The sequence below is a fragment of the Cibotium barometz genome, chromosome 15 (assembly GCF_041138505.1).
Source record: "Cibotium barometz isolate CiBa-2024 chromosome 15, ASM4113850v1, whole genome shotgun sequence".
Taxonomy (NCBI): domain Eukaryota; kingdom Viridiplantae; phylum Streptophyta; class Polypodiopsida; order Cyatheales; family Cibotiaceae; genus Cibotium; species Cibotium barometz.
In genome coordinates, this window is record NC_141060.1 from 905,676 (window position 1) to 924,020 (window position 18,345).

At 47.8% G+C, this 18,345-nt stretch overlaps 1 protein-coding gene across 2 annotated transcripts in view; it reads left to right on the forward strand.

The window, feature by feature from the left end:
* LOC147630829 (bifunctional 3-dehydroquinate dehydratase/shikimate dehydrogenase, chloroplastic-like) overlaps positions 1-18,345 on the forward strand; it is a 78,952-nt gene that overhangs the window by 52,310 nt on the left and 8,297 nt on the right. For both annotated transcript variants that reach the window (XM_086809211.1, XM_086809212.1), the window contains exons 4-5: positions 13,283-13,629; positions 13,731-13,794. In XM_086809211.1, coding sequence (XP_086665337.1) covers positions 13,283-13,629; positions 13,731-13,794 — 411 coding nt within the window. The remainder of the gene's footprint in view (positions 1-13,282; positions 13,630-13,730; positions 13,795-18,345) is intronic.

Sequence of the window (18,345 nt, forward strand, 5' to 3'; positions counted from 1 at the left end):
CATCCCTTGTACCATGAAATTCACGGTCCTGTGTGTTCTCCACACTGTCAGAAATGTGGCTGTCCATGACACTCAAATCAGGTCACCAGTTATGATTCCAAGCCTCAAACCGTTTTCCAATGAGGGGAAAAACTGAGCTCTGATACCAATGTAATGGGAGGCGGACGCGTGTATTGGAATCGTATAAATGTGAACAAGATTCTGAGCACTTAACACTTGAGCATTACAACCACAAAGCTGAAAATGACAGTACACCACATAAAGGGGCCGATGATAGGCTGACCCCCCCCCCCCCCTTTAGGTTATATTACCAAAAGAGTCTGCAAAGTACAAGATTACAGGTGCCTGGGGATTCACCACCAGCCTGCACCTGATTCTTCCAAATACATCATGAATGAATACATTTCAAACAAGAGAATCTGTAGGTACATCCGCCCTACACACAGGTACATCCGCCCAGCACAAACCTCTTCACAGGTACATCCGCCTTGCACAAGAGTATCACAATCCTCACAGGTACTCCGCCCTGCACAAGATGTAAATGGATCTTTAGGCCCTGTTTCCACGTGAGAAACTGATCCAGAAACCTGTTTTCTCCGCGAGCAAGTGTCCCCAATGCTTGCCCTAAGCACCTGTTATACCAGGAATCCTTGAGACACATCCATGCTCACATATTCCATTGCTGTCCGGCCTGTTTTGTGCAATAACCAGTCCAAAACAGCAACTTTATATCGCGAGAAATCCACCTGTAAAGGGTCCTACAGCCCTGTGGAGGTCCCTAGAGCTGTCCTGTACTGTCCAAGTTGACTTTGGACACCTGTAACCAGCCCAAAACTCGCAATAACCAGAAATTGCAGGTCTGAAATTTACCAACCAGCCCTTTCGAAGAGTGTGGGGATCGCTGTCCAAGCTTGTGTGAGTCCGGGAAGCAAGCAACCAGCCCTGTAGCAACTCCCAAAGCTCCAACCAGCTCTCCAATGTGTTGAATAATGAATAAAACAGCCCAAAAGGGCTCTTGAGGGAGGCGCCTTTTTCCAGTGCCACCTAAGGGGCCTGGTGGGTACACATACTGGCTGACATGTGTCCCCATAAGGTGTCCAGCCCATAGTGCTCCATTTGTCCTGTTTGTATAAGTTTAGGTCCAACCAAATGGGAAATGGCCATAAGCTGTCCGGACGTCATCAATTTTGGTCCAACCAAATGCGAACGCATTATAAGTTGTCCGGGCACTTATTAATGAGTGTGGACCTGCAAACCAATAAACCTTAGTAGTAAATGAAGTAAGCTGTAAATTGAGTGTGGACGCACTTACCACCTGCAAAACCCATAAGCCCACAGTTTTAGGCCCAAACAGGAGTGCACACACGTGTCCACAAGGTGCCCGGGCGTCCCCGGTCCCTCGGACTTCACAAGCCAAAATAACAAGCATTGTCCAGGCAGCAAGACAATGTCACACAAAGTAAAATAAAGTTATGGCATGCATCATTTATGCATTGTGCACATGTAAACTTGGAGAACCACCTATCATCATTCTTGTACTTGAAAATATTCCGCCTGCCATCATAACACACCATGTGTGCATGGCCGGAATCCACACGGGCACCGCCCGAAAGTCCACAAATGTCCTGCCATGTCCTTGGACTCATATGCATCCACTCATATGATCCATACACATGCCCAGGTATAATACATACATGCATCCGCATGTTTCTAGGCCTGACACGCATCCGCATGTCCCTAGAATATAGGGGTTTGTGACAGCCACAACCATCCATAGCCTTTCACCCTGACACATCCAGTGCATCTGCATCACAACACAGACTCCCAAACTGTCTCTCAAAAAAGAACTCGCATCAGAGCACAGCATACCATATAGTCGACACACTTGTCCCAACCCTCTCTACCTTCCAAGGGTACTATCCATCTCTGTCATGGATTCCCTGTCCCCTATCCAATCAGTAGCAAGGTTGTATCAAACATGTGTCCATTCCTATACCTTTTGCTTGCATACGACCTATCTCTTGGAGAACCATAAACATGTTTTCTCGAGAAACCTACGACCTATTTCTTGTGAAACCCTTAGGCCTGTTTCCCTTTGAAACCTTTGTCCTGTTTCCATACAAAACCATTCACAGCACCATTCAACAACAGTGCCAACAACGACATACATCTAGTTACCTGTTCCCTCATGAAACATCTGGAAACATAGAGATGCCCATAACTGTAGGTCCCTCTCTTCCTTTCCAGCAAGAAGAAAACAATCTGCTGCATGAGCATGCAGCCATGCGAGCTTGCCGGAAACCCAAGCACATAGCTGAATTTGTTGCCAAACGAAAACAGCCCATAAAAAGTCCTGTAGGCACCTGTATACTCAGCCACACAGCAGCCAACCAATCCTCCAAGAGCCAAAAAGAGAGAGAGAGAGAGGAGGAGGCCTGTCTCTCTGCCCTGTAGCGCAGCACAGCAACCAATCCTTAGCATGCGTGAGGTACTCAGCTGCGCCTCTGCACTCTGTAGCACAGCCCGCCTGTAATCCCTTTCAAAAAGCAACATAAGACCAGCAGCGTAGACCCCTTCTGTAGCTGTTTTCTCCAATCAGCCAGAATCCAACGTTGCCGGAATGCAGTCCTTCCAATCAGCCACAGTAGGCCTGAAGCGCAGCCCTGAAGCACAGCCCGCCAGCCTTGTTTCTCCCAAAAAGCATGAGAGAGAAAGAGGCGTGCCCCCCCCCCCCCCCCAAAAGTAGAGTAGCCTCTATAAATTACCTAGGGGCCTCCCAAGGTTATAAAACCTTTTTAACTTTAATTCTTGGCCACCAAAGGTTATAAAACCTTTTTAAATTTTAAATCTCTGTCCCCTTCACACTTGGGATTGCCCACACATGGGTTTCCTTTTCAACTCCAAACTGATGCCATTCACATTGTCCACCATGTCCCCATGCGCACCTGCATACTGTCCTGAGAAAAACACGGGATCGTGACATACCCCCCTCTTGAAAAATAGCAAGCGTCCTCGATTGCACTCAATGGCATAGTAAGGCATCTTATGAGCAAAGACTCCCCATTTCACAAAAGCAATGGCTCTCAAGTGCATCTGGGTGATGAAACAATCATCCTGCACAATATGGCCACACCGTCACGTCAAAGTGACAAACAACTCTTGCTTGTTCGTTTAGAACCTGCAGCAAAAGTCTAAAACCAAGTGGAAACACATAACCTGTGTTAGCCAAAAACAAAACCATGCATCATTCTACATATGACACACATATTCATGACACATATATGCATTCACAAACAATATGCTCCTCAGGATGCTGTACCTACTCGAAAGTAAGTCTAAGGGCTACTTGCAAGCCTTATGCCCATGGACATCCCGCAGGACCCACAATCGATGGTACAACATTAGCATATGAAAGCACTCAATGCATCCAAACAATACATCCACTATGTACTTCCCACATATGTCTCATGGCCATCCCACAGGAGTCACACCCAGTGGTGCATCCATGCACATAATAAAATACTTGATGTATCATACCAATATACATGCATCACACGACACAATCCAGAGTATTACCCAAAGTATTCTCAATGGTACCAGGATCCAATGGCACCAAAATACAATAATACCTCAAAAAGTGTATGCATACATGCACAAATAGAGTTCGATCCATATATCCATGAAACCAAACCAACTCTAGGACTGCTCGCAAGACTTATGTCCAGAGTTATCCATAGCTATAGTTATAGTTCATGGTGCGGCCGATTGTGAACCATACCCAACTTTACGATCTCATGTGACTAGTGCACAATATCATAGGAGTCCCATAAGCAGATGTATTGTCAGCCTCTAGTACCTTCGGGTGAATACAAAGATGTCACCAAGCGACTCCTAGATTACAAGTGAGCCTGTCTGTAACAAGGGAGCAGAGGTGCTACCCCCCTCTTGAGCATCAGGCAATGCTCTAGACCCCAGCTCTGCTGAACCTGAATGAGCCATAACAAGAGTTGGCCCCAACTCAAAGGCATCAAGGTAAAGCTGCAATACCTGAGGTGAATCTGCTAAGTCACCCTCCTCCATCCACTTCGCATCCATTGGTGAACAGTTCTTGAACTTCACAGGATAGCGATGGGAAACTTTACCTTGTACCTTTCTTTCCTTGTGTGCCAGTATCCGCTCGGGAATAAGAACCTCATCAAGTTCCTCAGCTTCTATCTGAGCCTCATCTGATACATCCTCAGGCACCCAAAACCTACTTGCATTCCACCCAAGTGGTAAGGAGAAGTCCCCGATGAAGCATAGTAGATCACCACTGCTAAACATAGAAAGAAACTGTCTTCCCAACCCATGAAGCCTCCGTGAAGATACCACCGGTGACAAAGTGTCGAAAGTCATAGCCTTCAACCCATCTTTTGCACCATAACAATTTTACTGCTTCTTGTTCCTGGCTGACTACTTCTTGTCCTTGGTGTCTTTTCTCCTGAGCTTCATCCTTAGCTTTTGCTCTTCACCTCATACAGGCAAAGACACATAATCTTGCACTGCCTCTCCTGCACTTCCTTTTCACTTTCCACATGTTGAAGCTTTTGATGTGACTCTCATGAGACAACCACAAGCCCACCCCCTTGAGAAAGTTGGTTATTGTCCCAACCAGAGCAACCCCCACGGACTCGCCTACTTGAGAAAGTCGACGATGTCCCGGCAACAAAACCTTGTAAACCGACCTCGGTCTTCGGACGAAGCCAAAGAGCGGTGCAAAAACAAACTTGCACACAAAACACTTCAACACCTTTGAGGACCAAGAAAAGGAAAACAAACAGGGGGAGCTAGAGTGCTCCTGCAAACAGTACACGGGCACCGATTGGCCCCAAAACGCAGTGGCGCCCCTTGCGGTTTTTCTTTAATTGATTATAAGACCTTTGATTACAATAAGGTTGGAAACTCACCTGTCACAGTAGAACTCCTGAAGCCTGCAAAGACCTTGCATCATGGCTTCATATCCACTCGACATCCACAAACAAGTCCAGCCATTGTTCACATCAAAGGACATTGAGTCTACATATAGAAGCTTTCTCCCATGATCAGGGTTGCCACAACCATCCATTGCCTCTCACCCTATGAACAGCATCACACCCTGACACATCGAGTGCTTCTGCATCACAACACAGACTCCCAAATTGTCTCTCAAAAGAGAACTCACATCACAGCACAGCATACCATACAGTCGACACACCTGTCCCAACCCTCTCTACCTTCCAAGGGTACTATCCATCTCTTTCATGGATTTCCTGTCCCCTTTCCAATCAGTAGCAAGGTTGTACCAAACATGTCTCCATTCTTGTACCTTCTACCTGCATGTGACCTATCTTCTGGAGAACCATAAACATGTTTCCTCGAGAAACCTACGACCTGTTTCCCGTGAAACCCTTAGGCCTGTTTCCATACATAACCATTCACATCACCATTCAACAATAGTGCCAACAACGGCATACATCTAGTTACCTGTTCCCTCATGAAACATCTGGAAACATAGAGATGCCCATAACTGTAGGCCCCTCTGTTCCTTTCCAGCAGGAAGAAAACAATCTGCTCCATGAGCATGCAGCCATGCAAGCTTGCATCACTCCCATGCCAAGAAACACATCCAAGTGACCTCTACTTGCAGCCGGAAACCCAAGCACATAGCTGAATTTGCTGCCAAACAAAAACAGCCCATAAAAAGTCCTGTAGGCACCTGTATACTGAGCCACACAGCATGAGCAGCCAACCAATCCTACAAGAGCCAAAAAGAGAGAAAGAAAGAAAGATATATTAACGTCTACGAGAGGCCAAAGTCGGCCTATGAGACAAAAAATAATACAACTGTGTTCTTCCGGTCATCGGAAGAAAAGAAACAAGAGAAAAAGTGTGCATGTGTCTGGATACAACTGTGAATCATAATGGATCGGTGGAGCCCATATACAAACAATATAAGGGGGGTGGGGATGTGGATGGAGTGCTAAGGCAAGATGCATCTCTATATGCTGAAGGGGTAGTACAAGCATGCTATGCACATCTATGTCTAACTCCATCCAGTGCCATAAGAGGGATATAAGATATCATACATCGCCGATGCTGAGGCTATGAATGGCATGAACATGTACCCTGAGTCTGAATGAAAGCGAGCTAGCCTCTCCTGTGTCTCCATCTGGTGTCTCATTCGGATAGCTGCTATCTCTCGGTGAGACGGAGTCGAGGTGCTCTATGTCCAGTCTGTCTAGGTCTCCTCCTGGCTCTCAATTCCTCTGCTCTCTGTGCGGTCACCCCACGTGGTACATCGGCTGGCACTGGCATAGCTCTCTGGAAGAAATCTGTGAGCTGGGACTGTCTCCCACCCCTAGTGGGAGCGGGTGTCTGGAGGAGTCTCTCTCAAGAACTATGAAGCTCTAGTAGTAGTCTGCCAAGCTGTCGTCGCTGGTCCGAGGCCTCCATCAACTCATGTAGTGAAGAGTACTTCTCAAACAATCCTGCATATCTATCTGTGACCCCCTGGTGGGCTCTACATCTACATACAAAGTGATCCTCAGTCTCCACCTCCTCGCGGCACAATCTGCATATCCGCTCAGCTCTAGGAACTCGTGCCGCTCTCCCAGCCTCTATCTCTAGCTGATGTGATGAGACCCGTAGCTGTCCAATAGCAACGCGAGAGCTGTGTGGCATGTATATATCCATGTACCGCGGTCGATGTATAAACCCATCCCCTGAGATGCTCATAAAGTGGTCTCTGTAATATAGCATCTTCGGTGGTAGTGGGCTCGCTGGTGCTGTCCATGTCTCCTGTATGTAGTGCTGCCATATGTCCTGTCTCATCACTCTGTTGCTCTCATTGAGAGAGAGGTAACCCCGTGGAGCAGACTGATCATACTGAAAAGGTGGCAACCGCTCAATGTCTATACCATGATGTGAGAACCACTGTAGCATCTGTGCATACCAAGATCCAGTGTGTCCAGCCTCGGCCAGCTGTCTGGATGCCTCAAAAGCTCGGCGGGATAATCTCTCCATGGGCATCTCCCTCATCCTGTATATAAAGGAGATCGTCTGGAACAATGCCTCCACTACCATAGGTGGTGCAGCAAACTCAGCTCGAACAATGTCATGCGGGACGGATGGTTTGCTACGTATCATTCTCGAGAGCATCAAGATCTGTGGTCTCTCCAGCTGTACCCATGTGGAGGCTGCAAGCCTTGGTGCCCAAACCGCTGCTGCATACATCAAGGCCGGTGTCACTAATGTATCAAAGAGCCACCCCTTCGTGCGGGGTTCCTGAAAATGTGCCTGATGTCACTGACGCTCAAGGCCAGCAAGAGCTGCATACCCCCGGGTCACTCTGTCTCGGATTGCCTGAGCCATGGAGAAGCGTCCAGCTGAGCTAGTAAATGTGATGCCAAGGTAAACATAAGAGCTCACCACCTCGACCCGCCCTCCTGCTAATGTGAGAGTAGTGTGGCTCCTGACTGTGGGTGAAGTGTGGAAGATCATAACCTTGGTTTTCCCAAGGTTCACTGTGAGCCACTGCTGTGCGCAGAAGTCATCAAGAGCCGCAAGGTGTCTTTGAAGCCCAACCTGCGTGTCGGATACCAAGACGATGTCATCAGCATAAAGCATAACATGGACAGTAATACCTGATAGCTCAACCCCAGTAATCGACCACCTCATCAATATAGAGCCCAAAGAGCGTGGGGGAGAGCGGGCACCCCTGCTTCACACCAATGGTGCTAGCAACTGTGTCGGACAAGCCTCCTGGGCATCGGACTCTCCCAAAGACCTGCTCATATAGCCTGTATATGCCCCACATCATGTCTGAAGGTATGCCTAGTGTCTGTAGTCGTCGAAAGAGGCGCTCTCTGGGCACAGTATCAAATGCCTTGCGGAAATCCACAAAGCAACAATAGAGCCGTTGCCTCCGTGCCTTGGCCTGATCAATCAGGCACCTCAATGTAAAAATGTGGTCGATGGTCGAGAAGGCTCGACGGAAGCCTGCCTGGCCTGCTGCTCTCAATCCCCCAACCTCTGCATGAGTGCTCAGCTCTGCCTCCAAAACTGCCCCGTATAGTTTGGCCAATATATGGCCAATCATGATGGTCCTGTAGTTCCCGGGGTCTAGTACATCTCCCGCTTTATGGATCGGCACAATAGTGTGCATCGTCCACTCAGCCGGAAACCCCTCTGACAGAGCTCTGTTGAAGAGATGAGCAAGAAATGGTGCCAATGTATCAATAGCATAGATGAGATGCTCTCCCTGTAATCCTGTATGATCTGTCGCCCGTCCATGTTGGAGTCGGCATATGGCCCTCCTAACCATAGGTGGGGTGAAGAAGGTGGAGACTGTAGGGCATGGCTCTGTGGGCTGTGGTATAGGGGGCTGTGCAGGCACATCATAAAGTCTCTCTGCATATGTCTGCCAAGTCTGAGGATCGGCAATAGGTGTGGGAGGACGGGGCTCTCTGAGTCTCCTCCAAGCAGCAGCAGCATCTCTGATCATGAGCATGTGATATGTGTCCCAGTACTGAGCCTCCTCATAAGCACGCCGCTTACGGCGGATGAGAGTATGCATCCTCCTGCCTGCCTGCCTCCAGGTGATCTCCCCGCGAGCCCTCTGCACTCGGAGACTGCGGTAAAGGTTTCTGCACTCATCATCATACCATCGGTTCTGGGGCATGCTCCCAGATGTAGGTGGCCGTCCTGTCTATATGTGGTATGGGAAACTCCTCGCGGCTGCAGAGTGCAGTACATGTGAGAGCTGGGAGGTGAGCATGGCCATGGGTGCCGATGGATCTAAGGCAAATAGCTGATCATGAACATGATAGTCGTACACCTCGGCTAGGTCCTGAGTGAAGTGAAAAATAGTGCGTGGTGTCTGTATGATGGGTGGGTGGGTCTCCAATAAGCTCCTGAAAGCGAGGGATAGGTATGTATGATCCGCCCCAATGGGGCATGGTGGTACAGTGAAGTGAGACACCATATCTGCTGCCTCCCGAGATCCCATCACATAATCCACTGTACTACTACCGCCTCCCACTGGAAAGCAAGTCAACCCACCTGAATCTGGCCACTGAGTCATCCCATTATAAATAACGAGATGGTGTCGGGCCCCAAGCTCTAGCAAATGTTGCCCATATCCAGTGCTGTCAGCTCCTCCATCACCGGAGATCCGAGTGGTCCCTGTATCCTCTGTAGCTAGCGGCTCTAGTCTCAGGGGATCCTCAAAGTCATAGATCTCGCACTGTCTGCTCTGAGTCCGTGCATTGATGTCCCCCATCAAGAAGACTTCTCCCAGTGTCGAATAGTGTAAGATCTCCTCAGATAAGACAGAGTATGGAGACTCACTAGCCTCTCCTCCACCCGGCTCCTCGGTGGTGGCAAACCGCGACCCCTTCGGAGGAAAGTAGCAAAGGGCGATATAAATCCATCTGGTCTCCGAGAGGCGTAAGCTAATCCACATGTATCTCGCCTCCGAGTCTCGTGCTACGACTCGAACATGCTCATGTAACCCATGCCTGAAAAGCACTGCAATACCTCCTGAACCTCGGGAGGTGGCCTGTCTCATCCCCTGTCGGTGAGCTGACTCCCACTGATAACCCTCAACCCGTGGTAAGCCCCTCTCCGGGCTCTCATGTGTCTCTGTCATCAAGATGATATCCCGGCCCTCCATCACCTCCTCAAGTCTCCCTGGATGTGTCCATAGGACTCCATTACAGTTCCAGATTGCTATGTGTATCTCTTTGTCTTCATGTTGTTTCCTCCGTGTCTCATAGGCCAGATGGCGCTATTCGACCCTCTTCCCATCAATGTAGATGTGACCGTCCCTATAATGTGCCTTCTTCCCTTCTTTGCGTGCCGCCTTGATCTTCGGCATGCATAATCTTCTGTGCTCCAGTTGCATCCATGTGAGGTCATCATCGAAGTAGATGGGGTCCCCTGGCAAGCTCCTCAAGATAGCCCGTCTTCTCATAAAGCTCATCCTACTCTCCTCGTCCGGGAACTGTAGCACTAAGGCCTTGTCTTTGGTGGAGTCCTTTGGGGTTGTCCTCCATACTCTAGTGAATGGGAGCAGCTCATCCTCCTTTAGTCCTACCTTGGTACATAGGTTCCGCCGGTCAATCTTGGGCGTCGAGGTAGTGCTCTCTGGTATTCCTGTGACTCGGATGTTGAGGCGCCAGATCCGTCGCATCTTCTCTTCATCAAGAGTGGACTGCATCATGTGTACATCTTCTTGTACCTCCTTCTTGATGTTCTTCTTCATCACTTGTACATCTTCTTGCACCTCCTTTTTGATGTTCTTCTTCATCACTTCTACTCATCCTTCGCGGGCCGCCTCCATTTTCCCCTCGATTGTGTGGGTGAGGGTTTTGGTGATCTCTTCTTTGATTGCCTCTTTGTCCACCTCAAGAGTCTCTCCTTCCTCCCGTGGACGATCGCATAAGGATGCCACTTCGCCCTTCAAAAGGTTGATGTCCTCCAGCATGGCGAGCTTTTCCTTCTCCCACTCCGCTTGCATGGTAAGCTTCTCTTCCTTCCATATTTCGGCTTCGGCCTCCAGCTTCCCCATGCGCGTCAATAAGTCCTTCTTGATGGCGGTGATGGTGCTGTCCAGTGTCTTCTTCTGGTCCTTAATAAGATCCCTAAGGATATGATCAAGCTGGCTGATTTTGTCATCTACAGACCCTCCCATTGTAGAGGGAGGAAGTGTTTGAAAGGAGCAGGTAAATATGTGGGGGAGAGAGAGAGAGAAGTAGGCCTGTGTCTCTGCCCTGTAGCGCAGCAGCACACCCAATCCTTTTTCTCTCCAACAAGCATGCGTAAGGAGGTACTCAGCTGTGCCTCTGCACTCTGCAGCACCGCCCGTTGCTTTTTGGAAGGGATGACAGGCGTAAGGAGGTACTCAGCTGTGCCTCTGCACTCTGCAGCACCGCCCGCCTGTCATCCCTTCCAAAAAGCAACATAAGACCAGTAGTGCAGGCCCCTTCTGTAGCTGTTTTCTTCAATCAGCCAGAATCCAGTTCTGCCCGCCTGCAGTCCTTCCAATCAGCCACAGTAGGCCTGAAGCGCAGCCCTGAAGCACAGCCCGCCAGCGTTGTTTTCTCCCAAAAAGCATGAGAGAGAAAGAGGCGTCCCCCCCCCCCCCAAAAAAAAAAGAAAAGTAGAGTAGCCTCTTTAAATTGCCTAGGGGCCTCCCAAGGTTATAAAACCTTTTTAACTTTGATTCTTGGCCACCAAAGGTTATAAAACCTTTTTAAATTTTAAAATCTCTTTGTCCCCTTCACACTTGGGGTTGTCCACACATGGGTTTCCTTTTCAACTCCAAACTGATGCCATTCACACTGTCCACCATGTCCTCGTGCACACTTGCATACTGTCCAGAGAAAAACACATGTCGTGGACAAATACCTTGGTCACTCCCGTAGAAACTTATGGGATAGCTTTTTGGGGATTAGATTTAGGGCAAAAAGATTGGCAAAATCTAGAGGGGATACAGATTTTGATGTTGAAGAATGATCCGGAGCAAAGCATCGGTACCCCATGAGATCATCAAGGGAGAGTTTGGAGCTGGAGCTGGTCCCTTGGTAGTGGATGCCCTTTTCCAGACACTAATATACTTACACTGGGTATACGCACTAGGTAGAGATGCCTCCCCAGATTAGCCCTAGAGTCCTCGATGAGAATGGAGACACAAGCAGCAGTTTGTTCATGGTATGCTTGCGCGCCAAGAGATGGTTCGCCTCACACTCCCTAAGCATTGATGGTCTAGCACCTTTCCAGTATAGCCTTGACGCCCCCCTCTTGCCGCTCACACACTAGATCAACCACTTCATCCTTACAGACCTCACTCAATTAGACATCCATATCACATAGCTAGACCCTCAGGAGCTGCCCACCAAGTCTTGGTTCTACAGTGAGCATTTTCTCAAGCTGACACTAGACATGCCATGAGGATGGCGATTGGCCATATCCTAGTCTCATCACACTCGCTGAGAATATAGAGAGGGAGCTATGAGAGCATACAGGAGGAGCAGAGGATCTGTCACATGTGTACCATTGGGAAGGTAGAGACAGAGGAACACTCTATCTGCAGATTCTACTATGAGATTCAGGGCCGATACCATTGCCTATTCAAGGAGGTTTTTGGCCCACTCTCCAAGGTGATGGATTACGAGGATCAGCATTGCCTAGGCCTGTTTCTGTTGGAGATGCGTCGCCACAGAGATAGACTATTCAGCGCACAAAGATCAAGATGAGATATATCACAGAGAGTCCTCACACAATTTTTAGCCTAGGCAACCCGTGAGTAGGAGGAGCCCCAGCTCAGGCAGACCCACCAGCGCCTTACCCAGAGCACCGATCAGTGAGAGGTCAACATTGAGAGAGCATGCCAGATCCGACAGGCCCGGCAGCCACGCCCACCCGGGTGCAGACCCTCCACATAGCAGCTCCAGATCCAGGACATACTTGAGCGGTATCAGACCCCCCCCCCCAACCCCCGTAGTGGATGTGTCTCACCTCATAGATGTAGATGTGGATGGCATGGACACACCAGCTACATGATGTACACATGCCCCAAGGCCTAAAGCCTTGGGGCTTGAGCTAGGCAGCATTATTTTGTCTTTTTCGTTTGTTTACCAGTTTTTTTAAACACACAATCATTGTAATTCCTTTCGTCTCATAGACCTTATGGTGTTTTGAAGACGTTTGAAGCAAAAATTCCTTCAAGCTTTTCATGTAACAAATTTGCACAGCTAATAGCAAAATAACATAAAATTTGTATACCTTAATTGCACTGCAGAGAACAACTTTGTTTTCCATCCAATCATAGTGTAACTCATTCTCCATGCACTGACTCTTTCTTTGAAGCTCCTTAATTGCACTGCAGAGGACTTCTCTATTTTCCATCCATTCATAGTGTAGCCCATTCTTCATGCACGATTCTTTCTTAGAAGCCTGGATTGGAAATTTCTCAACTTGTGGCCTCTTTCACATGCTAGGCCAAACACCACCTCAATGCCTGCCATGTGGCCAACTTTGGGCCTTTCATCTTAACATGGCTTTCGTCCTCATTTTTTACTTTTCAACCCTTAAGTGACGAGAGAACGGTAATGCTCAAATTGTGAGCTGCATATTAATCTTTTCAGTTACCATTCTGGGTCTCCTCTTTTTATCATTTGCCTCTTGATAGGTGCTTCCTGCAACCATGTGTACTCTTGTATCAAGTTTATTGAAATACCCCATATTTGTTACTGAATCGCAGGTTCCGACAATTGCTTTGGTGATGGGTCAAAGCGGTCTTATAAGTCGGCTTCTAAGCCCAAAGTTTGGTGGGTTTTTGACTTTTGGTTCTCTTGCATCTGGCAAGGAATCAGCCTCTGGACAGCCGACATTATCAGATCTGAGAAACATCTATGGTATCCAACGAGTTAGTAGAGATACAAAAGTATATGGCATTATTGGCAAACCTGTGGATCACAGCAAAGGGCCAATCATACACAATGCAGCATTTCAGGAAATTGGTTATGATGGCATCTATGTTCCTTTCCTTGTGGATGACTTGAAAGAGTTTTTGAATGTCTACAATGCCTTAGATTTTGCTGGGTTCAGGTAAGTATGACTTTGTTAACAATAAATGAAAGTCCACGTGTGATTTAATAAGGTTTTAAACAAGTGCATTTGCATTGCCTTTTTATTTTGGTTTGTCTCAGTGTGACGATTCCCCACAAGGAAGCGGCCCTCGAATGTTGTGATGAAGTCGAACCACTTGCCAAGGTTGATAATTCTTATGTTTAACTTCTGATGTTTGAGGCTTTTTCTTACCTAAGCGTACTGTTGAAAAGTTAATGTATACTAAAAACAAAGCAGGAGACACTTTGAATGGAGTAATTGTTTGTAGGGTTGGATGGGCATAGATCTTGTGTACCCCTTTCCTTTTTTGAGTGGACCCTTTCCTCTTGGAGGTGACCTTTGGAGCTCAGTAGAATAAAATCAACAGAGGGATAAAGGATGATTGCATGTGGCTTCTTCAGTCCCAAATGTTGGTGTTGTGGGATTGAGAAAAAAGCGGATTGGAGTATGGACATGGGTTACACAAGTTGAAGAGTGGAGCAATCTAGAAAGAAAGATAAAAAGTTATGTGAACGTATCTATGAGACCAAATGAGTGATGATACATCCATGAAGTAACTGTGCCATGGAATAAAGATAAAACAAACTAGCTAAAAAAAGACAAAGCATCAATGACCACCAATGTTACAATGTATTTATGTAGTAGCTGAAACATGTAGTGAGAAAAGCTGCCCAGCTAAAAGGAAGAAGGACTCAGCATGTGAGGTTAAAACCCTCTATTTGGCCAATAGGGATCAATGTGTCTCCTCCCCATTTATGACCTTGTGCAAACTACTATTTACATCTATCGCTTGTGGTTCGGGCTGGGTCCAGGCCTCCCTATATATATGGTCTCTATGTCGGTACAGATCTACAGGTGGAGTCCTGCGCAATGTTGTTCTTGAACGTAATGACTTGGGATGGTGGAACCTCCCTCGTTGTGGTACAAAATGAGCATTTGAAACGGTGTTTGTGTTGACCTCTAGAGTGGAGCAGAGTCTATAGAGCCTGTCCCCCTTGCAATACCTATGCACTCCTGGTCTCCACTCTCAGATGATGGAATGAGACTCTGATGTCATGGGCATCACATCTGTGAGGGCCACATGGACATGGATCTTAGCATTAGCCGCCTCTTAGGCAAGATGAGGAGCAGAAAATGGTCAGATTTCGACAGCCCAAAAGGCTCCCAAAGGTGCCCACAAAATGGCCCAATGATCGGGACACAAGTTGGGCACAATATGAACATGCGTGTTACCCAGGGAGTGGGTCGGTGGTGTCTTCTTCAGGACATGCCAACGTCAGGCTATGTACCTCCACCACAGAGGTTGGAAACTGCATGGGAGATTATTGCTAGCATCACAACGTGGCACATCTACAATGATCTTTGACCTGTTTTGTATAGTGATCTGATGGCATGTCATTTTCAGGTCGGCCATCATCAAGATAGTACCTCTAAATCAATGTTGAATGCCTAATGCCTATGAGAGATGCCCTACAATAATCTTTAACCTCCTTTATATAGTGATCTGATGGCACGCCATTCTCAGGTCGGCCATCCATTTTCAGGTTTCCTTTCTAAGTTGACTTGTGGGCCCAATTGTGTCAACCAAACAATAGCACCAAAACAAATGTAGGCATCTCTCCTCATCCTTCCAAAAAGGTGTTCTATTGCAGTTTAGATTCCCTGTGCCTCCCTGCACTCCCATAAGCAATGGTAAATTGTCTCTGAAGCTCGTACACATCTGGGACAAGCTGGGCTAGCGCCAATGATTACCTGCTCGGGTTGGTGGCAAGTCCACCATGTAGAGAAAGCCAAATAAAAGAGGAAATCTTCGTTTCCTTGTACGAGTGCCACAACCTCTGCCAAAAAGCGCCCTGACTGTCAAGGGTGATCCCATAAGCCTCCCAATGCGGTCTAGAAGTAGGGACTCTATGGATTTGTCCTGAAACCAGGTGTTTGGTGTTCCGCACAGTGTAATTGAAGAAGGGCATGCTTTTCATGGGTTAAAAGCATCCCTCCACTCCCACTCACCGGGGTCCCAGTGCAAGTATCTGATAGGACACCCATCATATAACCAGAGGCTCCAAGAGTCCGTAATCATCCCTTGAGATGGATCAATATAAATGTGCTTTCCTACCCTACCCACTACTCTCACCGGCCGGACCACCAGACCCTCAATGATATCCTACTCAACACTTGTCTCCAAGAGCCATCTATCCTGAATGGAGTAGAAGACCAGTGCATCATCCTCACCCAAAGTGGGGAGGCACATGACCTGAATAGGTACACCTGTTCCTGAGAATATCCCAAGCCATAAATGATGAGGCCCTTCCACAAGGTTCCGTGTGATCCAATGGTTAGGTATGGCTGCATTCACCTGCATAATCCTCTGACTAATGCCTCTCAAGTGCTGGGTGTGAAGCATTCTTTCATCCTCCATGAGACTCATGAGTCTTTTCCAATCCAACACCGAGGGGAGAAGAGTCGCCCAGGCAGCCCACTGGATATGCATGGCTGCTCCAAGAGGTCTACCAAATTCATCCAAGCTCAAGTCATTCCACACAATGGGCTGCTTGTTAGCCTCCTCAATTGACCATGGAGGAATACGAACCAAGAAACTCCTCATGCAATCCCAAGCTCGCAAAAGAGATCTCACCAAGGGTGAAGAAGGAGGTCAGTGCTTTGCATCCGAGAAGATAAAACGTGGGCTGTAAATCCAATCACCTCCCCTAATCGGAATGCACCTCATAATCTGCTGCATAAGAAAGTCATTCCAAGGCTGAGTGCCTGGAAGAAATCCTTTGACTACCAACTCGCACAGTAGAGCCTTACACTGCGCATCCGGGTCAATGGTGTTCAATCTTCCCTCTTGCTTAGGCATAATAATGGTATCCTAGGCCACGCTTGCCCTGTTGTGTACAATGCCATCTAATCCTGACCAAAGGAAGTTCCGAATAAGCCGATGAAGCTGACCAATGCATCCCTTTCGAAACACCCAGCACGACATGACAAATCAAGCAATCGCCAGCAGCACTTGTTCAGCTACAAAGGCTCTGGAAGCCAAATCAAGCTTCCTACCACTCCAATGCTGAAGTATTCTTTTAATGCTCATGAGCACAGGGGCGAATTGTTGTGCAGGCGAGATGTCAATGCCAACCAAACAGCCATGATATCTGGCAGTGCATCCTCTGTCAATCCAGGTAAACCCCAATCTATCTGCAGAGAGTCACTAATCCAAAATCCTGCTGATTTGTGCCAATTAATGGAGGCGCTTGCTGCCAGACAAAACATCTCCAAAGCAGTGCGGAAAGCACAAAGGCAAACCTCCAAAGCCTCCAAAAACATAGCAGTATCATCTGCTAACTCAGAGTCGAGTAACTCCTCCTCTGTGCAAAGAGGCAGCCTGAGGCCCGAGACCCCTGGGGTAGTTCTGAGAAACGTGCTCATAGCCACCGCTACTAAAAGGTAGAGTAGCGGAGCTAAGGGGCTTCCGTGCCTCACGGAACGGGAGATTTGAAAGCGCTCACCACACCCCCTGCAGGCTAAAACTGTGTTGTGGGCCTCCCTATACATACATGTGACCTCTCTGATCCACTCCTGGGAGAAACCCATCCATGCCATCTTGCCTTCCAAGAAGTCCCAATCCACTCTGTCAGAAGCGTTTTCAAAGTCATCCCAAAATTGCAAGAAGATCAATAACAGAGATAGAGAAGAATACTGTACTATATTACTGAACTTGTTTGATTCAGCAAGGGTCTGGATTAACCACCACCTCTTTCATTTGGTGGGGGTGGCGGGTGCGGGAGACTAGTGCGGTTAACTGAGACAATGCCTAGTGGGCCTGGCGTAGTGTTGCATATCGCGCCTTATGTACACTGGTTGCACCATGCATCAAGACCTTTTGTGATCTTTGTCTCTTTCATCATCTGCTGAGTTGTGGTGTGAGCCAATGGGTGCCTGAGTTGAAAGTTGGAAGTGTATGTTTCTGGATCTGGGAGGTGCTTGTGGCTGGGTTGACTGTGTTGTGTGGTATTGCTTGTGTGTGCGGTGCTGCAAATCAGAAGACAGCAACACTCACCACACCTCCTACACCCATCACACCTTAAGACATGCTAGCGGTTGCAATTTTCCATCCGACAGTCTAACTGAACTGAGTTGTCTCATCTCTCTTGCACAAAACTTGCTGCTCTGTACGTTTTCAAGCAATTTCCATGCCTCTCTTTGACATGTTGAGTTGTGGGGTGTTCATGACCGTTTGTGGCGATCGTATGGGGGTGTGAGTTGAAAGCTAAAATATGGGTTTGTGGTGGGTGACATTCGTGGTTGGGTTGTGTGTGTTGTGCTGTGTTTCTTCTGTGAGTGGTGCCTTGAATAGGAAGAACGGGCGGAGTGATGGAGATGGCAAGAATGTTGGGTGTTGGACTCACACACTCACACTCACAAACCTGCACATTAGGGTTAGGTGCAGGGTAGAGAAGCTCACACACAGAAATGAGAGAGAGAGAGAGAGCCAAAAGTGTGGTATCCACAAAATGCAAGTCAACCCTTGCATGTGTGCCACATCCATATAATATAGAACTACAAAATATTATATGTGTCCTTTCACACTTGATGTCCAAGGGGAAAAACCACATGGGAAAAAGTGCCCTTGGTTAAGCCCTGTTCACACATAGCACTACCATAAGTGAGCATATGCCTACAAATCCCCCCTGTAGT